The sequence below is a fragment of the Microcaecilia unicolor genome, chromosome 3 (assembly GCF_901765095.1).
Source record: "Microcaecilia unicolor chromosome 3, aMicUni1.1, whole genome shotgun sequence".
Lineage (NCBI taxonomy): Eukaryota > Metazoa > Chordata > Amphibia > Gymnophiona > Siphonopidae > Microcaecilia > Microcaecilia unicolor.
In genome coordinates, this window is record NC_044033.1 from 54,901,956 (window position 1) to 54,926,796 (window position 24,841).

Genomic DNA, 24,841 nt, shown 5'->3' on the forward strand with positions numbered 1-24,841 from the left:
GGCCGAGTGTGCATGGACGGGACTCACACACACAACTTACAGAATATGATAAGATAAAAATTTGTCTCCAGCATTTAGGTGCAAACACACCAGCTGTTGTCAGACTTCCTCTGGCTGCCCGGTAGGAAAGAAACCCCTATGTAAACTATATTCTTAAACTTTGGAATCAGGTCAAACGATCTATGCCTACTCTCGATTTATTTTCCCCTTTAGCTCCTCTGATAGTACTTTTTATGGATAAAAAGGTGGGACATAAGCTGATTATACGATGGAGGGGGAAGGGAATTTTCCAGCTCTCAACTGTTTGGGGGGAGGGAGGAGTTAGCATCTTACGACCACTTGCACACAACATATGGGCTAGACAAATCAGACTTACTGCTATCTGCAGTGTAGGCACAGCTTACTGCATGATCCCTAAGGGAGCTACATCACTTGGAGCATTTATGGGTTCATTGAACATTAGCTCAGGGTCTTATATTGGCCATGTATTCAATGCTTAGGGGGCATGAAGTCAAACTCTCTTATATGCACTAATGGGAGGAGAATTTTCACAAGTTGGGACTTTCTCAATGGTCCAAGTTAGTCTCATGGACATTTAGGAGTAATATATCTACAGCACTGAGAGAATGCAATTACAAGGTATTAATGCGCTGGTATCTCACTCCAGTGAAGTTACATCATTTTAATAAAAAGACATCCGAGATATGTTGGCGGGGGTGCACTGAGTGGGTTGGTGGTCCTGCCCCCTTATTAGTGCATTCTGGCAACAGGTGCTACAAATAGCTAATACTCTTGGGGGATCTGTTATTTATTTATTTGCTGGACTATGTTTGTTGTTTGAGGGTATTGACCTACTTCTAGACATCAGCAAAAGATTGTGACATGTCTTCTAGCAGCTAAATGTACTATTACTACAGAATGGAGGTCTTCTTGGCTGCCTTCTATTAAAGCTTAGCAGACTAAACTGAGATTTGTAGTATCGATGGAGCAGTTGACGTCTATCCAGAAACAACATTCACAACAGTTCTTGGAATGGGGAACACCTCTTGTGAAATATCTGGAGTTGATTTAGGGATATGTAAATTAATATGCAGTGACTCTTTTTACCTTGTTTTCCTTAATAATTTTTATATCAAACAACTTGGTAACTAAGCTTGGACAGCGCTGCATATCCTTGTGGTGTCTGCAATTCATTTTAGTATGTTAGGCATAAGGGTGGGGGAGGGACTTTATGATTTATGGTAAACTCATTCAGAGTTGTAAAAAGCTTTATTGCTGTATTTGATATGTTTCCTGTTTCTACTCTGAGTCAATAAAAATTGTGAAGTTCAAAACAAACAAACATATGAACTGGAGCAAAGCCTCTTAATCCTAAGGAAAGCGAATGATACATACCTGTAGCAGATGTTCTCCGAGGACAGCAGGCTGATTGTTCTCACGACTGGGTTGACGTCCACGGCAGCCCCTCAAACCGGAAGCAAAATCTCACGGGAGGTCCCGCACGCGGGACACGCCCACCGTGCATGCGCGGCCGTCTTCTCACCTGTGCACAACTGCTCCCGCTCAGTTCAATGACAAGCAAAGAAATGAGGAAAAAAACGCAACTCCAAAGGGAAGGAGGGAGGGTAGGTAAGAACAATCAGCCTGCTGTCCTCGGAGAACACCTGCTACAGGTATGTATCATTCGCTTTCTCCGAGGACAAGCAGGCTGCTTGTTCTCACGACTGGGGTATCCCTAGCTCCCAGGCTCACTCAAAACAACAAACAGGGTCAACTGGGCCTCGCAACGGCGAGGACATAACAGAAATTGTCCTACGAAGAACAACTAACTGAGAGTGAAGCCTGAACAGAATAAAAACAGGGCACAGGAGGGTGGAGTTGGATTCAAACCCCAAACAGATTCTGCAGCATCGACTGCCCGAACCGACTATTGCGTCGGGTATCCTGCTGGAAGCAGTAATGTGATGTGAATGTGTGGACAGATGACCACGTCGCAGCCTTGCAAATCTCTTCAATAGTGTCTGACTTCAAGTGGGCCACTGACGCTGCCATGGCTCGAACTCTATGAGCCGTGATATGACCCTCAAGAGTCAGCCCAGCCTGGGCGTAAGTGAAGGCAATGCAATCTGCTAGCCAATTGAAAATGGTGCGTTTCCCGACAGCGACCCCCTTCCTATTGGGGTCGAAAGAAACAAACAATTGGCCGGACTGTCTGTGGGGCTGTGTCCGCTCCAGGTAGAAGGCCAATGCTCTCTTGCAGTCCAATGTGTGCAACTGACGTTCAGCAGGGTGGGTATGAGGCCTGGGAAAGAATGTTGGCAAGACAATTGACTGGTTAAGATGGAACTCCGACACCACCTTTGGCAGGAACTTAGGGTGAGTGCGGAGGACTACTCTGTTATGATGAAATTTAGTATAAGGAGCATGAGCTACCAGGGCTTGAAGCTCACTGACTCTACGAGCTGAAGTGACTGCCACCAAGAAAATGACCTTCCAGGTCAAGTACTTCAGATGGCAGGAGTTCAGAGGCTCAAAAGGAGGTTTCATCAGCTGGGTGAGGATGACGTTGAGATCCCATGACACTGCAGGAGGCTTGACAGGGGGCTTTGACAGAAGCAAACCTCTCATGAATCGAACGACTAAAGGCTCTCCAGAGATGGCTATTCCCTCTACACGATGATGGTAAGCACTAATTGCAGTAAGGTGATTACTTACTGAGCTGGTCTTGAGACCCAACTCCGACAAGTGTAGAAGGTATTCAAGCAGGGTCTGCACAGGACAAGAACGAGGTTCTAGGGCCTTGCTCTCACACCAAACGACAAACCTCCTCCACTTAAAAAAGTAACTCTTCTTAGTGGAATCCTTCTTAGAGGCAAGCAAGACACGGGAGACCCCCTCAGACAGACCCAATGAAGCAAAATCTACGCCCTCAACATCCAGGCCGTGAGAGCCAGAGACTGAAGGTTGGGGTGCAGAAGTGCTCCATCGTTCTGCGAAATGAGGGTTGGAAAACACTCCAATCTCCACGGTTCTTCGGAGGACAACTCCAGAAGAAGAGGGAACCAGATCTGATGGGGCCAAAAGGGTGCAATCAGAATCATAGTGCCGTGGTCTTGCTTGAGCTTCAGTAAGGTCTTCCCCACCAAAGGTATGGGAGGATATGCATACAGGAGGCCCTTCCCCCAATGGAGGAGAAAGGCATCCGACGCTAGTCTGCCGTGTGCCTGAAGTCTGGAACAGAACTGAGGTAGCTTGTGATTGGTCTGGGAGGCGAAAAGGTCCACCGAGAGAGTGCCCCACTCTCAGAAGAGCTTGCGTACCACCCTGGAATGCAGCGACCACTCGTGCGGTTGCATGAGTCTGCTCAGCCTGTCGGCCAGGCTGTTGTTTACGCCTGCCAGGTACGTGGCTTGGAGAAGCATGCCATGCTGGCCTGCCCAGCGTCACATCCTGACGGCTTCCTGACACAGGAGGCGAGATCCGGTGCCCCCCTGCTTGTTGATGTAGTACATTGCAACCTGATTGTCTGTCCGAATTTGGATAATTTGGAAGGACAGCCGATCCCTGAAGGCCTTCAGCGCGTTCCAGACCGCTCAGAGCTCCAGGAGATTGATCTGAAGACCTGCTTCCTGGAGGGACCACACCCCTTGGGTGTGGAGCCCATCGACATGGGCTCCCCACCCCAGACGAGATGCATCTGTCGTCAGCACTTTTTGCAGCTGAGGAATTTGGAACGGGCATCCCAAGGTCAAATTGGTCCGAATCGTCCACCAGCGCAGCGAATTGCGACAACTGGTGGGCAGGCGGATAGCATCTTCTAGGTTCCCCGTGGCTTGGCACCACTGGGAAGCTAGGGTCCATTGAACCGGCCTCATATGAAGACGAGCCATGGGAGTCACATGGCCTGTAGAGGCCATATGGCCCAGGAGTCTCAACATCTGCCGAGCTGTGATCTGCTGTGACGTTCTGGCCTGGGAGGCGAGGGACAGAAGGTTCTGAGCCTTCGCCTCGGGAAGGTAGGCATGAGCCGTCTGTGAATTCAGCAGAGCTCCTATGAATTCGAGAGATTGGACTGGCTGGAGATGGGACTTCGGGTAATTTATTACGAACCCCAGCAGCTCCAGTAGTTGAATAGTGCACTGCATGGACCGAAGAGCTTCCGCCTCTGAGGTGTTCTTCACCAGCCAATCGTCGAGATACAGGAACACGTGCACCCCCAGCTTGCGAAGGTACGCCGCAACCACCATAAGACACTTCGTGAATACCCGTGGTGCAGAGGCGAGCCCAAAGAGCAGCACACAATACTGTAAGTGACGTGTCCCCAGACGGAATCGCAGATACTGTCTGTGAGCTGGCAGTATTGGGATGCGAGTATAAGCATCCTTTAAATCCAGGGAACATAGCCAATCGTCTTTCTGAATCATGGGGAGAAGGGCGCCCAAGGAAAGCATCCTGAACTTTTCTCGTACCAGATATTTGTTCAGGCCTCTCAGGTCTAGAAGGGGGCGCATCCCCCCTGTTTTCTTTTCCACAAGGAAGTACCTGGAATAGAATCCCTGACCGGGTGGCACGGGCTCGACTGCATTGGCGCTGAGAAGGGCGGAGAGTTCCTCTGCAAGTACCTGCCTGTGGTGGGAACTGAAAGATTGAGCTCCCGGTGGGCAATTTGGTGGGGTGGAGATCAAATTCAGGGTGTATCCGCACCGCACTATTTGGAGAAACCACCGGTCGGAGGTTATGAAAGGCCACCTTTGGTGAAAAACTGTCAACCTCCCCCCCGATGGGTAGGCCGTCCGGCACGGCTACTTTGATGGCGGCTATGTTCCCATGGATCCAGTCAAAAGCCCGTCCCCTGCTTTTGCTGTGGAGCCGCAGGGGGCTGCTTAGGCATACGCTGTTGACGGGAACGAGCGCGCTGGGACTGTCCCTGTGCCTGAGGAGGCCTTCGGGCCGGCTGGTTGTACCTACGCTTGCTGTAAGCATAGGGTGCAGCCTGCCGGGCCAGGGAAAAACTTCCACCTGTGGAGGTTGATGATGAAGGCGCCCGGTGGGAGAGCTTGTCGAAAGCGGTTTCCCGCTGGTGCATTTGGTCCACCAACTGCTCGACCTTCTCGCCGAAAATGTTATCCCCCCGGCAAGGGACATCCGCTAGCCGTTGTTGGGTCCGGCTATTCAGGTCAGAGGCACGCAGCCATGAGAGTCTGCGCATCACTATACCCTGGGCCGCGGCTCTGGATGCCACATCACAGGTGTCATAAATACCCCTGGACAGAAATTTTCTGCACACCTTCAGCTGCCTGACCACCTCCTGAAAAGGCCTGGACTGCTCCGGCGGGAGCTTGTCAACCAGGTCCGCCAGTTGCTGCACATTGTTCCGCATGTGGATGCTTGTGTAGAGCTGGTATGACTGGATTCTGGTCAAGAGCATGGAAGAATGGTATGCCTTCCTCCCAAACGAGTCCAGAGTGCGAGACTCCCACCCTGGGGGCGCCGAGGCGGTATCCCTCGAACTCCTTGTCCTTTTGAGAGCAGAGTCCACGACCGCTGAGTCATGTGGCAGCTGAGGCTGCATCAACTCCGGATCTGTGTGAACTCTGTATTGGGACTCTGCTTTCTTAGGGATGGTGGGATTAGATAAGGGCTTCAACCAGTTCCGAAGCAGTGTCTCCTTGAGGACAATGTGCAACGGTACCGTGGAAAACTCTCTAGGTGGTGATGGATAGTCGAGGACTTCCAGCATCTCAGCCCTCGGCTCATCCACGGTAACCACTGGGAAGGGAATGCTAATAGACATGTCCCGGACAAAAGAGGCAAAGGAGAGGCTTTCTGGGGATGACAGCTTCCTCTCCGGTGAAGGCGTGGGGTCGGAGGGAAGACCCGCAGACTCCTCGGAGAAGAAATATCTGGGATCCTCCTCCTCCCCCCACGAGGCCTCCTCCTCAGTGTCGGACATGAGCTCTTTGAGCTCAGACCGCAGCCGGGCCCGTCTCGACCCCGAGGAACCACGTCCTCGATGATGGTACCGAGAGGTGGACTCCTGCGCCGGCGGGGATGAAGCTCCCTCCATCGACGTCGATGGGGATTCCACCTGAGTGGTGGTCGAGACCGGCGCTGCAGGCGGTACCGGTGTCAACGACCGCATCACGGGGCCAGAGCCAGCCGGCGCTTCCATCAACGGCACCGTGGGCGCAAGCACCCCCGGTGTCGGCAAGGCCTGGCGCATCAGCCCGTCCAGGATACCTGGGAGGATGGCTCGGAGGCACTCGTCTAGGCCCGCTGTCGGGAGAGGCTGGGGGGCCGGTGCGGGTATCGGTGCTCGAAGCTGCCCGGGTCCAGGAGACGGTACCGGGGTACCCGACGACCTGCGCATCGACACCTCTTCAATAGAGGGGGAGCGCTCCTCTCGGCGTGGGCGCTTTCTAGGAATCGAATCGTCCCTCGACGTCCCTGAGTTGCCCGTGCTATGCGCCGTGAGCGACCGATGACGGTGCTTCTTTGCAACTTTCTTTCGATGCCCGTCATCAGCGCTCTGCAGCATTGGCGAGGAGGAGGTGGAATCTCCACGCCCTCTGGGGGTCGGATCCGACAGGGTTCGGTCTCGATGGCCCTGGGCAGCGGGAGCAGTTGAGGCGGACTGCCCACTCGGTCGCTCACCGTCGCCAGCAGGTCGTCGGGCCAAGGGAACCTGTACTCCTGGGGTCGGTGCCATAGTCGGCGTCGAAGACGTCGACATCGGTACCGATACCAAAGTCCCGGCCGTCGACACCGATTCCGCCGACGTCGAAGGGCCGGCGCAAGTTCCAAAAAGACGGTCCCGAAGAACTTGCCTCGCCACCTGTGTCCGCTTTTTCAAGCCGAGACACAAGGTACACGCCTTGGAATTATGCCCCGGACCGAAGCACTGGAGACACCAAGCGTGAGGATCGGGCCGGCGAGATCTGCCAACCGCACCGACCACACTTCTTGAATCCGCTCGGGACCTTCGAGGACATTGACGGAAAAATCGCGTCGGCGAAGTCAAAACCGTCAATGGTGGCGGTAAAAAGTAACGCCACGAAAATAAAGAAATCGTATGCGCGGAAGAGAAAACTCGACGAAAGGGAATTTTTTTTTTAAGAAAAAAGGGGCGTGCGAACGCGCGTAGAATCAAAAGAAATCAAAAGAAATCGCGGACTACGCCGCAAACGATTTTCCGGGGCTGGAACAGAGAGGGACGAAAACGCGTCTCTTTGCGGCGCGGAAATCAAAAAAACTGAGCATGAGCGGTCGCGCACGGGCGGGAAGACGGCCGCGCATGTTCGGTGGGCGTGCCCCGTGTGCGGGACTCCCACAAGATTTTCTTCCGGTTTGAGGGGCTGCCGTGGACGTCAACCCAGTCGTGAGAACAAGCAGCCTGCTTGTCCTCGGACAACTGGCTGTACGGAAGGTTGGATTTGAGTGCCCTGTTGTGGCAGCTTTTATAGCCTAACAGTTTATTGACATCAGTATGTTTCCTATATATGTCTGCTGAAAAACTACTATCATTGTAGGAGATCTGAATATATCTGTCTCTCATAATAATTCATCTGTAATTTTAGATTACTGGCTAGATTATGAAGCCACTCATAAAATGCTTTTAAACCTTTTTAGTTTCTTGCCAAATCGTAAGGATCAATCTTTTAAGAGTAGGGTAAAGGAATAGCACCTCCAAAAACACGCGGGGTCAAGAGTTCTTTGCGCAGAGGTTTATTCTAAAGGCTTGACACAGAACCATGTTTCGGCAACAGGCGCCTGCCTCAGGAGTCTAAAAACAACGTATACACCAATAAGAAACACAGATGTACTAAACATTAAAAAAACATTAAAAAGCATCAGAAAACATTGGTTGTCCACTATAAAAAACATAATATTTAAATACATAAATCAAACCGCAAGGATCACCACTATCACCGATCCTTTTCAACAATATGATGACTCCACTAGCCAAAACCTTATCCACCCAAAGCCTTAACCCATTTATCTACGCTGATGACCTTACATTATATATCCCCTACAAACATGATTTGGCAGAAATCACCAACCAAATCGAGTTCAGCTTAAACATCATGAACTCATGGGCAAATGCATTCCAATTAAAACTCAATACAGAAAAAACACACTGCCTCGTCATCTCATCCCAATATAATACATACAAACCCACAAACATTAACACCCCAGGATACACCCTCCCTATCTCAGACAGCCTGAAAATTCTCGGACTAACAATCAACTGTAACCTCTCATTAGAGACCCAAGCAAAATCCACCATAAAGAAAATGTTTTTCTCAATGTGGAAACTCAAACGCATGAAACCATATTTCGTAATCTGATACAATCAATGGTACTAAGCCACGCAGACTACTGTAATGGAATCTATGTGGGATGCAAGGATCAAATCATAAAAAAACTTCAGACCACCCAAAACACAGCAGCCAGGCTTATATTTGGAAAAACGCATTTCGACAGCACCAAACCACTCCGAGAAAAACTGCATTGGCTACCAATCAAAGAACATATCACTTTCAAAATCTGCATGACTGTTCATAAAATTATTTACGGCGAGGCACCTGGATACATGAAAGACCTTATCGACCTACCAACCAGAAATACCACAAGATCTGCACGATCTTACCTAAACCCCCACTACCTAAGCAACAAAGGACTCAAATACAAATCCACCTATGCATCCAGTGTTTCCTACTTACGCGCACAATTATGGAACGCACTGCCAAAAGCAATAAAGACTATGCTAGACCACCTAAATTTCCAGAAAGCACTAAAGACAGTCCTGTTCAGAAGAGCATACCCCAACGACCCAACATAAAAAAAATACCTGGACACCTGCGACACAATATAACCACAGACCGTAAAGGACATTACCTGACTCTTCCTCCCCCTCTAAGTTCCCCCCAAATGTACCTACCATAATATCACCTTGTATTCATTCATACCTTGTATTTGTTCAGACCGGAACCGGCTAATGCCATTAACGATAATATGTAAGCCACATTGAGCCTGCAAAAAGGTGGGAAAATGTGGGATACAAATGTAACAAATAAATAAATAAAAATAAAATAAACCAACCTACATATATAATTGAAAAGCATATATCCTAAGTATGAATGTGTCAAGAATAGAATACTAGTCTGTGGCAGAGACAGGGGGTCCCCAATTACGTTGAGTAAGCTAAGAAGTTTCCCCTCTATAGAATTCCCGGAGCACTTAGAAAAGCCAGGTCAAAACAGCAGGCTCATTAATTATAATGCTCAAGAGCATGGAAGGAACACCTACAAATGGGAACCTATGGGAGGGGTACAACGAGAAATCCAGTTTACTCTTGGCCAATAAGAAAACCAGACAGAAAGGTCCAATCAGAGAAAGATAGACTAAGACGTAGAGCTTTCAAGGGCTACCTTCCCTGGATAGAGGAGGAGGACAGCAAGCTTCCAGAGGACACCGAGATGCTGTGGGATGTTGATGGAGAATAACTAATGGACCAGTCAAGAGGACTACTGAATGGACCAGTCAAGAGATCATGGAGATTGAACCTTTTTGAAACTTAAAGTGCGTTTTTCTTTTTTTTTCTGTTTCTTTTCCTTTTCAAGGAAGGCCAGTAGGGGAGGTAACTGGCTGAGGAATCAAGCAGGTGGTGGCCTTCCTCTCGTTTCCCTGCTTGTACTCCCTGGGCAGGAAAAGGATTTTGGAAAAGGAAACTTGGACTTTGTGATTCAAATTTTGTCTCTTTTGTTTTGAAAACCACTAGGCCAAAGGAAGCTCTGGATTTTTTTTTTGTTGTTGTTAAACTGTTTGAGGATACTGAACTTGCAGAAGCTGGAAGTGGACCTAATTTGCATATTTCTTTCTATATGAAGTGGACCTAATTTGCATATTTCTGTCATTCTATTGAACTGTTCTATCTATTGAAAAGACTTGTGGGAATTTTACATTTTTTGTTTCCTTTTGGTAAGGACATTACAACGAAATCTAAGGAACTGCAGGGAGTAATAATAGTTTTTTTTCCCACTTCACCCTGAGTACATGAGCGGCCAGGAAGACAGACCTGAAACCCCTGATGAACTGTTAAGGAATGACTTCCTTTTGGAGGTCTTTAGTAGATGCATAGCTCTGGGCTCTACACAGCAGAAATGGTAGAGAAGACCCCCAAAGGTGTAGTCCCTTGCACCAAAGACTGATTTGCGAGAAGGCAAAAGTAATAAGAAGCAACATATAGTCATGAGCAAGTCAGGAGCAATTCCATACAAAATCTGAAATTTGAGAGCACAGAGTTTGAATACAATCCTGGCCCTAATGGGAAGCCAATGCAAACGTATCAGCAAAGGAGTAGCCCTCTCCAAGTGTGGTGCATGCATGACAAGCTTTAGCCGCAGTATTTTGGACAGTTTGCAGTTTTAAGATACACTCTTTACACCCTGCATAAATAGAATTACAATAATCAAATTGGGTCAAAACAAGAGACTGGACAAGTAATCTGAAAATATCAATTGAAAAAACAGGCCTGGACAAGTAATCTGAAAATATCAATTGAAAAAACTTGCCTAATGCGCTTCAGCTGCCACAGTAATTTAAAAGATTTAGTAACCACAGGCCACTAAGTGCCAATCAACAACGCTTAAAATTTTTAGAGTGGACTCCAAAGGATAAGAAATACAGTCAGTGCTAAAATTGCTGCAGGGATCATGGTCAAATTAGTTATTACCAAAAATTTAGTCTTCTCCTGATTTAATTTTAGCCTGAAGTCAGTGTTAAATTGCTGCAGGGATCATGGTCAAATTAATTATTACCAAAAATTTAGTCTTCTCCTGATTTAATTTTAGCCTGAATTCGGAGGCCCAGGATTCCATTAAATCAAGGCCAGTTTTAATCCTATATAGAATTCCCTGGATGTTACTTCAAAAAGGGATGTAAATAGTGACATCATCCGCATAGATAAAAGGATGGAATCCCTTTGACTCAAGTCTCCCCCTAGTGGTGCCATCATGACATTAAATAATATTGGAGAGAGGGGTGAGCCCTGCAGCACACCACAATTTAGAGACCAAGGCGAAGGTAATGCGCCCAACATTTTTACTTTGTAAGACCTAGACTTCAGGAAGCCCTGAAATCAGGACAAGACTTTCTCACAAATCCCAAATTGATCTAGTAAATTTAACAAAAGATCATGATCCACCACAAAAGGCACCTGACATGTCAAATTGCATAACCAGGACCTTGTTGCCTAAACAAATTTTCTCCTTGAAGGCAGAAACTAAAGTAGTTAAAACAGTCTCAGTACTATAGCATGGCCTGAAGCCAGTCTGGGACATGTGCAGGAGACAAAAGCTGGAATAATAGAGAGCTGGGCTGCTACAATTCCTTCCATCACCTTGACCAATAAGGGGATGGCAGCAACTGGTCTGTAGATGGCAACGTCACTCAATGAGCCTGATATAAATGCCTAATAGAGAGACATCAAACTAGAGCATCAGAAAAAGAGAGCTTTCATAACCTCTCAAAACATAAGTATGCCATTGAGACCCTAAAGAATGATGACTCTTATAATAAAACCTGCTGATAAAGAGGGACAGTAGTTGTTATGAATCAACATGATTATATTTCTTAGGTTATGAGACAAATGAATATCATCACCTTTAACAAAAAAAAATTAAAAGGCAATCCAACTCCAGAAATTAAAAAAAAAAAAAAAAAAAGACATCTCCCAACTCAATGCAGCTCAAACAGGCGGTTTCTTAACCAATAACATAGTAACATAGTAAATGACGGCAGAAAAAGACCTGCATGGTCCATCCAGTCTGCCCAACAAGATAAACTCATATGTGCTACTTTTTGTGTATACCCTACTTTGATTTGTACCTGTCCTCTTCAGGGCACAGACCGTATAAGTCTGCCCAGCACTATCCCCGCCTTCCAACCACCAGCCCCGCCTCCCACCACCGGCTCTGGAACAGACCGTATAAGTCTTCCCAGCACTATCCCCGCCTTCCAACCACCAGCCCCGCCTCCCACCATCGGCTCTGCCACCCAATCTCGGCTAAGCTCCTTAGGATCCATTCCTTCTGAACAGGATTCTTAACCAATAAAGAATTAGACTTCCTCAAAGTCCCCCATCCTGTTTACACCTAACATTTACATACTCTCTAAGATTCACAAATCCTTGCATTCTCCATCTGACAGACCAATCATTTCAGCAATAGGCTCACTATTAGAACCCCTATCCATTTTTATTGATCAATTCCTCAGATCCTTTGTTTTCCAAATTCTATCATACACAAGATTCATCAGGTATCATCAATACACTCAGCAATATGGAATGCACATGAGATATCTTATTAGTAATATCTGATGTGAAATTATTATATACTAATGTACAACAAAAAGAAGCAATAAAAATAACAAGAAATACACTCACACCCAGAGGCTTCCTTCAAGAATCCCCACATTGTGGAACTGGCTACTTTGGTGCTCAACAGAAATTTCTTTTCATTTGAAGGTGTTTTTTAATCTGTAAATCAAGGGCAAAACAGTGGGTGCAACGGTGGCACCATCAATGGCCAAACTATGTATAGCACAATTTGAGCAGCTGTCTGTATTAGAACATCCATATAAACACAACATCCTATTTTGGAAGTAATACACAGATGAAAGCCTTATGATGGGGTTGGTGTATATATGCAAAGATATATATAGATATATATACACACATATACATACATATCTTGAACATGGATAAAAGGTTTTGCACTGACCCACTATAATTGTGCAATACTATTCTTAAATCCTGAGTCACATGTTGAAGGGTGGCCAATGTAATTTCGATTTTTAAAAAAGGTGAGCCTGATGTCGGTGCCAGGCAAAATGGTAGAGATTATTATAAAGAACAAAATTACAGAGCATATTCAAAGCATGGATTAATGAGACAAAGCCAACATGGATTTAGTGAAGGGAAATCTTGCCTCACCAATCTATTACATTTCTTTGAAAGAGTGAACAAACATGTGGATAAAGGTAAGCCAGTCCATATTGTGTATCTGAAAATTCAAAGTACCTCATGAAAGACTCCAGAAGAAACTGGAGAGCCATGGGATAGGAGGTAGTGTCCTATTCTGAATTAAAAACTGGTTAAAAGATAGAAAACAGAGAGTAGGGTTAAATGGTCAGTATTCTCAATGGAGAAGGGCAGTTAGTGGGGTTCCCCAGGGGTCTGTTCTGGGACCACTGCTTTTTAACATATTTATAAATGATCTACAGATGAGAGTAACTAGTGAGTAATTAAATTTGTTGTCGACACAAAGTTATTCAAAGTTGTTAAATTGCAAGAGGATCTTATGAGACTGGGAGACTGGGCATCCAAATGGCAGATGACGTTTAATGTGAGCAAGTGCAAAGTGATGCATGTGAGAAAGATGAACCTGAATTATAGCTATGTAACGCAAGGTTCCACATTAGGAGTCACCGACTAGGAAAGGGATCTAGGCATTAATGTTGATATGTAGAAACCCTCTGCTCAGTGTGTGGCACCGGCTAAGAAAGCAAATAGAATGTTAGGTATTACTAGTAAAGGAATAGAAAACAAAAATGAGAATGTTATAATGCCTTTGTATCACTCCATGGTGCGACCACACCTCAAATAGTGTGTGCAATTCTGATCACCGCATCTCAAAAAAGATATAGTGGAATTAGAAAAGGTAAAGAGAAGGGCAACAAAAATGGTAAACGGGATGGGACGACTGCCACTGAACGCCCAGGGCTCTTCAGCTTGGAGAAAAGACAGCTGAGAGGAGATATGATAGAGGTCTATAAAATAATGAGTGGAGTGGAAGGGGTAGATGTGAATCGTTTGTTTACTCTTTCCAAAAACACTAGGACTAGGGGACATGCAATGAAGCTACAAAGTAGTAAATTTAAAACGAACTGGAGACATTTTGACTGTACATTAAGTTGAAGTATTGAATATTGTATTGAACTTCTTTATGTGAAATAATAAACATACATTTAAAAAAAAAAACGAATTGGAGAAAATATTTCTTCACTCAACGTGTAATTAAACTCTGGAATTCATTGCCAGAGAATGTAGAAAAAGCAGTTAGCTTAGCGGGGTTTAAAAAAGGTTTGGGTGGCTTCCTAAAGGAAAAGTCCATAGAGCATTATTAAAATGGACTTGGGGAAAATCCACTGCTTATTTCTAGGATAAACAGCATAAAACATATTGTTGTGTTTTGGGGATCTTGCCAGGTACTTGTGACCTGGATTGGCCTCTATTATAAACACAGTGCTGGGCTTGAAGGACCTTCAGTCTGTCCCAGTATGGCAATATTTATGTACTTATTTAGGATTATTTGGTTTTTCATACATTTTTGAAATCTTTCCTTTTCAATAAAATTCTGTCAATTGATCCTGGTGCCTAGTCTCCCCCTTCCATTCTCCTTTATTATTTATTATATTTATGATTCTTTCCTTATTGATGTGTGGGTTTATGCATTTTGTTTCATACTTTGTAATGACTTCTTTTTAGCTTGTTAGCAACATTGAACTCGAAATTGTATGGGGAAATGTGGGGTATAAATAACATAAATAAATAAATAAATAGAAGTATATAAATGGTTGGTTATACCAGGGAGTTGCCATTTGCTGTTGTGTTTCACAATGGACATAGCTATATTACCGGCGGTGTTGGTAGAAAAGCAGTCAATGATTTTTAGCATCCTTCTGAATTTGAACAGCTCTATTCTGAGGTTACAAGGGTCCACTTTTCTTGGAAAAAATTCAGCCTCCCTCCTACCAGAAAGTTGTCCAGAACAGTTACTGAGATTGTGACTATGCTCTCCTGGAGCCAGTCAAAAGCTTGTCTCTTGTGACTGGGGAGCTTGCTGGGATTTTTAGGACCTTTTCTGCTTTGGGCAGGAAAAATATCCCTGATGTTCTGGGGTGGTCAAGAAGATGAGGGATACCTATGCCTTTGAGAGTAGGCTCTCTATTGCCCTCCACCAGTATATCTCCTGGATGTGGAGGCCACCAAGGAGTGGACCAGGATAGTAACTTAATGGCATCAGTATGGTCCACAACCTCCTCCAACTTGTCATCAAAAAGATTATCATGCAGTAACGAATGTCTGCCAGCTTCTCCTGAACTGAAATTCCAAATCTGAGGCATGCAGCCAGGTGAGTTTGCATAACCCAATATCCATATCAAAGGTCCTGAATCCACCTCAAAATTATGAAAGGTTGCCCGGTTTCACATTCCCGCTCTTTGGCTACTAGCTGAGAGCTCCTTTACTTTCCCCACAAACTCTATCACACTGTGCACAATGTTGCACAAGTACATGCTCATTAAGAGCTGGTAAGAAACTATGCGGAAGGTAAGAACAGCATTCTGAAAAAACTACTTTCCAAAAGATTCCAAGGTCCAAGCCTCCTTTTTGAGAGTGAATTCAATCACCTTGGCATAGTGAGGAAGCTGTAGTTTCTTGAATCTGAGAGCCTTCTGAACTCTATACATAGAGTTGACCTACTTATTAATCAAATGTACTAAGAGGGGTGTCTCCCACTGCTTCATCTCTACTCTGCATCTAACTAACCACCAAACTTTGAAAATTCCAAGGAGGCACTGTCACGGCATCCTTTGGAGAGGCATCAAACTGAAGGATTCCAACAATTCAGACCTGGGCTCATCCTCAGTCTCCCACTCAAATGAGATGAATTTAGACATTTCCTTTAAAGGATCAAAGAGGAGAGCTCTTCTGGAGGAGACTCTCCTTTCATGTGGAAGGGAGAGGTCTGAAGGAAATCCAAGGGATCCCTCCTCCAAGAGGACCTCTGACACCCAGAAGCGATCCGAATGAGACTGATAAAAATACGCCTCTGAGGGTATCTGAGTCTGAGCCTTCCTTGATCTACTGACACTCTGGTCAGGCCCTGGAAGAGGGCACTGTGGAACTGGTAACCTCCAGCACCCTGAGGAAGCTTTCTCTCCCACGAGACTGGAGATTGACATGGTCTCGGTGTGCAGTGGCTTCAATGTTCATGAAGGCAGCAGTTTCAATGTATGCCTGACAGGTGGGGCACAGGCCTTCAAGGATGGGTTGGACCTCCCAAGGAACTGGCATCGATAACCTCAATGCCATAGCATCATGTTGGGCCAGAAGACACCCCATTTCCTCCTGCATCATGGTCCTCAGCTGCTCTTGAAGACAGCAATCAGTAAAGGCTGTGACTCAGCCAGTGCAGTCACATCTGTGGACTGAATTGGTGACCTGGTCTCAATGGAGTCTGTCCCACCCCATCCGATTCCTGGGAGGGTGAGCTTCCCTCACATTGGTAGCACTTCGAGGGTATTGAAGACTTCGATGCTTCAGTCCTCTCAATACCATGTTTCAAGGGAGATCAATGCTGATGCTTCTCGTCCTCCACCCACCGCAAGACATCAGGGTCTCAACACTGACAAGGACACAGACGAATCCTTTCTTGACCTCGAGGTGGAATCAGAGAATGCTCAATAGGCACTACCGACATTTGATGCCAAGGCAAGTGGAGACCTCCTTGTTATATGTTCCCAGTGTCCAATGCAGTTCCTGGAGCCACTGAAACCAATATCTTCGATGCTGAAGTCGATGGACTGGACTTCTTGGCATCAAAAAGTAATTTGCGCTGATTCTGAAAATATTTAATCCCTCTTTGACATCTGTGAACAGAGTTTACAAAGAGAGGGATTATGGTCGGGCCTCAGGCACCAATTATGTGTATCTATAAGGGATGTCCTGTTACACTTCTTAAAACCATTGGGAGGATAGTTTCAGGATCAGGGCCTACTGATTGAGTCTAACTTTCTTACTTATGTGTGCCTGACTTACTATGTGCGGGCTTTGGAGAGTCAGCTTTGACTTTGGAGACAAAGGAAAAAAAATAGTGGAGACCTTAGTTAGCCAATCCAAAAGGAGCCAAGGTTCGAATTCTCTACTGCATATTTTCAGAAGATGTGCATCCTTGGAATTTTCAGAGTTTGGTGGTTAGTTGGCTGCAAGACCTTGGACATTCAATGGCAATGGAGCATATTATGGATACTCTCAAACATCAATGGGAAAGAGAGCTCCGCTCACTTTGATAATCTTCCAACAAACAATGGCGGATCAAATCATAAAATTGCAGGAAATGAATTGATCATAAATGGAGGACAGGACCTCAGACTGGTGACAACTTAATCTTGATCTTACTTAATAAGATTACATACAGTGCCACCATATTTTAATCATAGGTCCCTACCAACCTCCTTCCACAGTGTTCACACAAATATAAATATATAAATGTAGTGTAATACAAAAAAAACAGTCAAAACATAGAGCAAGGCTACTTAGCTTTGTTGCAGCTTAAACTGAGGGCCTCCCCAACGGTCCCATTTCGCCAGGTCAAGCCATCATTTAATTGAGCAGCGGCGTGCAGTTGGGCGTCCTTCCCCTGATGAAGCTTGACCCGGTGAAACGGGACCGTAGGGGAGGCCCTCAGTTTAAGCTGCAACAAAACTAAGTAGCCTTGCTCTATGTTTTGGCTGTTTTTTTTTTTTGTATTGCACTACATTTATATATTTATATTTGTGTGAACACTGTGGAAGGAGGTTGGTAGGAACCTATGATTAAAATATGGTGGCACGGGAAGTGACGTCACCGAGTGACATGGTTGCCTGAAAACGGAGCTCCGTGTAACTCACGGGAAAAAGACGATAAAAAGCCCGATTTGCGAACGGAGTAGCGGCCCATTATGAGCGGAGGTGTGGGCGACAAACAGAGTGAGAGAGTCAAATGCAGGGAGAGTTGGAAAAGATCGATCTCTCCTGCTTTGCTTACTCGTCGACACCACGAGGGAAAAACAAAATGGCAACCGCACAACAAAATCGCCCAGAACAAGCGATGGCTGTATCCCACATCGAGCAGCTACCTGGAAAAGAGCCTGAGTCAGGTGCAGACCGAGAGGGAACAGAAGAGGAGATGGGACCTGAATGGCAGAAATGGCTACAAGAAATAAGGTCTGATCTCAAAGCCATGCGGAGTGAATTAGTCAATATGGGGGCTGAATTGAAGGGCGAAATAAGGGAGCTTGGCACCAGGACTGAGGAAGCAGAGACCCGATTAGATGCCCATTCTGAGTCGATAGAGACTTTAGAGCAGCAAACTATTGAGAGCCAGCGGACGCAGCAGCAAATTCTGGACAAACTTTAGGACCTTGAGAACCGCAGCCGCAGAAGTAATCTGCGCTTTCGGGGATTACCGGATTCCCCTGCATATCTGGACTGCGAGGACACTATACAGAGGCTGGTGAGCGACCTGTTGGCAGCGGGGGGCACTACGATAGAACCAGCGTCGATTCTCCTGGAAAGGGCCCATCGAACGCTAGGGTCCCCGCGAGCGAATTTACCTAAAGATATAATTGTCTGCTTTTGGGATTACAAACTGAAGGAACAAGTGGCAAAAGCAGCACGGCAGACCCCAAACTTTAAATGGGACTCGTATGCAGTGGAAATCTACCAGGATCTAGCTGCAACTACATTAAAGCGAAGGGCAGACCTGAAGCCTGTGACCAGACGACTTCAAGAATTGGGAATCCAGTATAAATGGAGACACCCTTTTGCACTGGTCTTCTACAAGGAGGGAAAAATGCAACAAATCCGAACACTCGCAGAAGCGAGCGAGATCTTGCCAGTAGAAGACACGGCGGAGGCGTCCTCTTCAGTGGAAGTGGCAAAACGTGGCCCATCGCGGGTGCTACCACCAAAATGGCAACGAGTGGGCAAAGGCCAGAAGCGCCTGCAATGCCAGCAGTCGACCACCAAAGTGTCATGAAAAGAGAACTTTGCCTTGCCGAGGACTGACAGATGAATGGAGAAAGGAGGGGAGAAACCCTTTGTACCAATGTTTGGTGAAACAGCAAAAGACCTATCTGACCCTGCTGAGAATTAGGGTGAAGTATATTGAGAGGTTGCATTTCATATCAGTTAGTGGCTTTGTTGTATGGTTGAACTGTTAAACTGTTATATTGTTGTATTATCAAGATGTGGGACCCAAAAGAGAGAGGGTATGGGGCATTGATCAACAGCATTTATGTGAACCTGTGGTGACACGGTAAAATGTACATTTAACCAACACTTCTTCCCTAGATGCCCTTTGTGATACACAGGGGCAGCTTTAATAGGCAGGGGGGTGGGAGGGAAGAGGGGAGGGAGGGAAATACAGGATGGAGGAGGAAAGAGAGTTGGATGAGAGCTGAGGAGGAAACACAACAGTCTGGGACCAGGATAGAGGGGCAGAGGGTGGAATTAGATAAAGAATCAATGTACTATATAGAGATATATTTAGATAAAGAATGCTAGATCTTAAGCTCCTGCTGCTTAATGCCAGAGGCCTGAATATCCCCAGAAAGTGACAGCTCCTGTTTAGGGAAATGCTACGTCTATGCGCGGATGTGGTCCTAGTACAGGAGACCCATCTTTTGCCCAGATCTGATTACCTATGTCGCCATAAAAAAATTCCCGCATATATTCTTTGCCTCTAACGGGGCCAATACAAAGAGTAGGGGAGTGCTGATGGCCTTCGCAGGAGACAAGCCATAGAATATGCAAAAAGTAATCAGAGATAAGGGAGGCAGATACCTCCTGGTGGTTGTCTCTTTAGCAGGACGGGTCTATACACTAGTGAACGTTTATGGCCCCAATACCCAACAGGAGGGATTTTTAGCTGAGATAGATAAATTACTTCAACAACATATAGAGGGTTCCCTAATAGTGGGGGGGGGGGGGGGTTTCAATCTTACTCTACAGTCCCATTTAGATAATTCCTCGAATGCTATACGTTATGGCCATCGGGATAGAACAAGATTGCAAGAATTTGTTAACCACTGGCATCTAATAGACCTGTGGCGTCAGGTAAACCCCCGAGAACGTAGTTATACATACTATTCCACAGTACACCAGTCATTCTCTCGGATTGATTTTTGGCTGGGGGAGGCGTCCTTGGCGGGGATGATGGGATCTCATCAGATACTACCTAGAACCTGGTCAGACCATTCCCCTATTCTCATGCAGCTGGTATTGCCCACAGCACCGGAGGGAAAAAGAGGGTGGCGATTAGATGATGCGCTCCTACAAGACCCGATTAATGCATTAAACATAGAAAATAAGATTAAAGAATATATTCAATTTAATGACATGGGAGAAGTATCGCCTATTACGGTTTGGGAGGGATTTAAGGCGGTAATGAGAGGCTATCTAATTGCGCTAAATACATATGTTAGGAAACAAAGGATGTCCAAGGAAACAAACATTAGGAGACAATTAGAGCAGGAGGAAGTTCAACTTCATTGGGGTAGAGGAGGGAACGAACAGTCAATTAGGGATAAAATACACCGGCTCCGGACTCAAGTATGTGAGTTAGAGCTGGCGGATTTGGCAGAAGACCTTCAAAAAGCTCAGCAGACGCATTATGAATTTGGGAATAAAGCCAGTAGACTCTTAGCTTTCAAACTAAAACAGCAAGCAACTCGCAATATAATCGCGAGTTTGAGGGATGAAGGAGGAGGGATTCATACAGAAACTGACTATATCGAGTCGGCATTCAAAGAATATTATAAGAGGCTTTATGCGGGAGGGGCAGAGGTATCGCCAGCAGAGATAAAACAATACTTGGAGGACATTGAGCTTCCCAGACTGGAAACTAGCGCAAGTCAGGCGCTCTCTCCACCTATCACATTGGAAGAGATTACACATGTTATCCAGAGGCTTCCGGTGGGAAAGGCCCCAGGCCCTGATGGATTCACGAATAAATGTTATAAATGGTTTGGGAAGCTCTTGGCCCCACTGCTGCTACGGGTATTCCATTCGATGGACTCGGGCTCGGGACTACCGCCAACATGGGACCTAGCCAACATAACGGTTATTCATAAATCAGGGAAAGACCCTCAATTGTGCGGATCCTACAGGCCAATCTCACTTTTAGGGGTAGACTATAAGATCTTTACTAAGATCTTGGCAATACGGGTGCAGAAATACTTGCCCTTATTAATTCATCAAGATTAGGCAGGTTTCGTGCATGGCAGACAGACATTTGATAACATACGAAGAGCTTTGCATGTAGTCTTCCATGCGCAGGACACGCAGTCCCCCCTATGTATTCTATCACTAGACGCTGAAAAAGCGTTTGATAGGGTGAGTTGGCCATTTTTATTTGGAATACTGGACAAAATGGGGTTCACAGGGCGATTGCTTCACTGGCTCCATCTGATCTATAAGACTCCACAGGCCTCAATCCGAATAAACGGAAGACTCACAGAGCCTTTTCGCCTATATAGAGGGACACGACAGGGGTGTGCACTGTCCCCCCTTTTATTTGCAATAGTGATAGAGCCACTGGCAATGAAGCTTAGATCACATCCGGATATCAGGGGGCCGCGATTGGGAGGAGTGGAAACGCGAGCTCTCCTTTTTGCCGACGATATTTTGATTATGTTGCGGGATCCCATGACCTCATTCCCGAGAATACTGGAGATACTATCTGCATATGGAGAGGTCTCGGGATTCAAGATCAATCTAGATAAATCCGAGGTGCTAGATATAAACATTCTCCCAGAACAGAAATCCCAATTACAGCATACTGCCCCATTTTGTTGGGCGCCGAAATATGTTCGGTACTTGGGGATTAATATTCCGAAACACATTGATGAATTATTTCAGGTCAATTTCACAGAGATGACACGACAGCTTTATCGGGACTTGGAGAGATGGGAGGGTTTGCAATTGTCTTGGGTGGGAAGGATAAATGCGGTCAAGATGGTGATACTCCCGAGAATACTATATCTTTTTATGGCACTGCCGATCTCCATCCCTGATAGCTTTTTTCGAGGCCTCCAGAGAAGAGTATTTTCCTTTATCTGGGAAAAAAGACCCCCGCGAGTCAGATGGGAAGTTCTGTATCAGCCCAGAGAAAGAGGGGGGATGGGGGTCCCATCGTTTGCCACATATTTTTTGACAGCGAATCTTAGAATACTGGCGGCGTGGTTTACAGACACAGAAAAACTGGGAATACAAATGGAGCAAGGTTGGATGGGACCATTTCCGCTAAAGGCTATACCGTGGCTGGCTAAGCAGGAGCTGGAAGTGCTAATTAAAAAATGTCCACCTTTGATACGATGGCCCCTATAAATTTGGTGTAAAATTCGAGAACAGTTTTTCAGGGGCGTAGATACTTTCTGCATATGTACCTTAGATTTGCCCCCCATTTTGGACCAGGCAGGCAAGATAAGGCCTACCTTACTTGGGAGGATATGGGACTGTGTACATTGGGACAAATGTGGGAGGATGACAAAACGGTAACATTAGAAGAACTTCATAGAGAATATGGGCTATCCCACTTACAGGCGTTCCAATATTACCAGGTGCGGGATTTTATAACCCGAAGAGCAAAAGGGGAGTTAGGTCTATCTGACACTGGAATAGAAAGGGGAATGATGAAAGGAGGAGGTAGAGGAAGTATTTCCAGGCTGTACGGAGCGCTACTGGCATACTCTAATCCGATAGAGCATTATTTGGCAAAATAGGAGGAGGCCCTGGGGGTAACATACACGCCCCCACAGTGGAAGTTAGCACTTAGGTCTTTGCTTAAGGTATTGATTTCTAGTGCCATGATTGAAAGTGGACACAAAATATTATACTGCTGGTACTATACCCCCCATCGATTGGTAAAGATGTTTCGAACAGGCTCGGCTACATGCTGGCGACAATGTAATATAACAGGGGACATGTTCCATATTTGGTGGACCTGTAAACACTCTCAGGCTTACTGGATAGAGATACTGAAATTTATATACGGGATGTCACTGGAGTGACATACCCACTAAAAATGGACCATTGTTTGCTGCACTTTAAACCTGAAGGGGTCCAGAACCCAGTATATCGATTTGCAGGGCAAGTATTTGTGGCAAGCAAGTTGGTCCTGGCAGCAGCATGGAAACAACCGTCACTACCTGGTCTTGGAAAAGTTTTGCAGAAGCTGGACTATGTCAATCTGATGTCAAAGCTTACGGCATTGCGAACTGGTCGACTATTACAGCACCAACAAATTTGGAAGCCATATGAACAATGGAAATCCTCGCATCAGCTCTCTGGCCAATAATGAATATAGGAAAAGTGGGAAAGACTAAGTTTGTTGTCTATTAAGGAGAAGGGTGGGGGGTAGGGAGGGAGGAGGGATTTGGGGGGGATAGCCATGTTGTATGATAAATGAGAGTGTTCAAGAAGGTTTGGCTAGCAATTTTGATGTATTAGCAATGTGTTATCTACTGTCAAATATATATATGAAAATAATAAAATAAATGGTTAAAAAAAATATGGTGGCACTGTATGTAATCTTATTAAGTAAGATCAAGATTAAGTTTTCACCAGTCTGAGGTCCTACTCTCAAACATCTCCATAAACTCTCTTTTCGCATTTGTATGCGAGAACAATATTATTTTTTCCTATTGAGACTTTATGTTGTGCCTAGAAAAACTTGACAGATGGGCATAGATAGTGATACCTGTATTAAGTGTGCAGAACCTAATGTTTCTTTGGCGCACCTATTTTGGACTTGTCCTCCGATTCAGAGTTTTTGGACTCAAATCATTTTCTATATTGTGAGATTGTTTGAACAAAAGCTTTCCATACACCCTAAGTTCTATTTGTTTTTGGACAACCCTGTAGAGGAATCTTTGACCAGTAGTAAGAAATGACTATTATGGAAATTGTTTACTATGGCAAAACTCAATATATTAAATCACTGAAGGTCACAAGACTCTCCTACCTTGACCCAATGGAGGAACAGTGTTTTCACTTTATTGACTATGGAGCATATACATGCTCGTAAAGGAACACCAGAACATTGGACTACATTTCAGAAGATTTGGGCCCCACTATTGTCTAGTTTGACCCCCAGAGGCCGAATTTTGCTGCTCAGTTAATGAAATGTTGGTATGTGAGAAGTGCAGTCCTAAGTGGGAGGGAAGGGCAAGAGTGGTAGACCTTCTGTTCACAATAGCTACTGAGCTGTACCCACTTGAGCGGACCTTTGTGAGATACTGGGAGGTTCGGGCAAAGGAAAGGGGGGAAAAATTGAAAACTTCTGTTCAGTATACTGTATGGTGATGGATTATGTTATGTTCAGCTGTTTGGCTTTATTGTATTGGTTTTTACTCTTTTTGCAAATAAAAGAAATTTAAAAAAACAAAACAGAGTTATAAGGGATATGTTTGGAAAAATAGCTGAGGTGAAATCAAACAGCTCAATGTTGAAAAAAAGACCCTCAATCAGGAAGCCCTAGGCCTAAGGGGGCCTGGTAACCTGCTAAAAACAAAGAAAACTTTTAAATTGCCAAAAATCTGACTAAAAGAAATAAGGGGGAATATATAAATGTTACACTTACAGAATGGGAGATATTAAAAAATAAACAAAGAGCAGATTGCCAGAGACTCAAGTTGAGGGGAAACACTGAAACAGTGTCCATACTGCTCTGTGGATAAACAAAGTGACCTGGTCACGTGCAGGAAAACACATGCATTCGTGGTGAAACACTTCTAAGCACTTCTAGAAAAGAACTCTGAGGAACGTCTCTGTGCCAGACTCCATCAGTGACATCACCCACATATAATATTTTCATCTTGCTTGTCTTCGGAGAAATAATGTGACTTATTTATTTAGACTTAGGCTGATGCAATAATATTTGACAAAACCAAACAGTTTTTTTCAGAAAAAAATACAAATGCACCGAAAGTATCACACCTAGAGCATTAAAATTGTA

At 45.4% G+C, this 24,841-nt stretch overlaps 1 protein-coding gene across 3 annotated transcripts in view; it reads right to left on the reverse strand.

Moving 5' to 3' along the window:
* The window catches only part of ZC3H6 (zinc finger CCCH-type containing 6), a 202,835-nt gene that overhangs the window by 100,405 nt on the left and 77,589 nt on the right, over positions 1-24,841 (reverse strand). Inside the window, exon 1 of one of the 3 annotated variants that reach the window (XM_030195945.1) lies at positions 12,446-12,492. The exons of the other annotated variants lie outside the window; for them this stretch is intronic. Coding sequence (XP_030051805.1) covers positions 12,446-12,476 — 31 coding nt within the window. The 5' untranslated portion in view covers positions 12,477-12,492. Of the gene's footprint in view, positions 1-12,445; positions 12,493-24,841 lie in introns of those variants that run through there. 3 annotated transcript variants of the gene reach the window in all.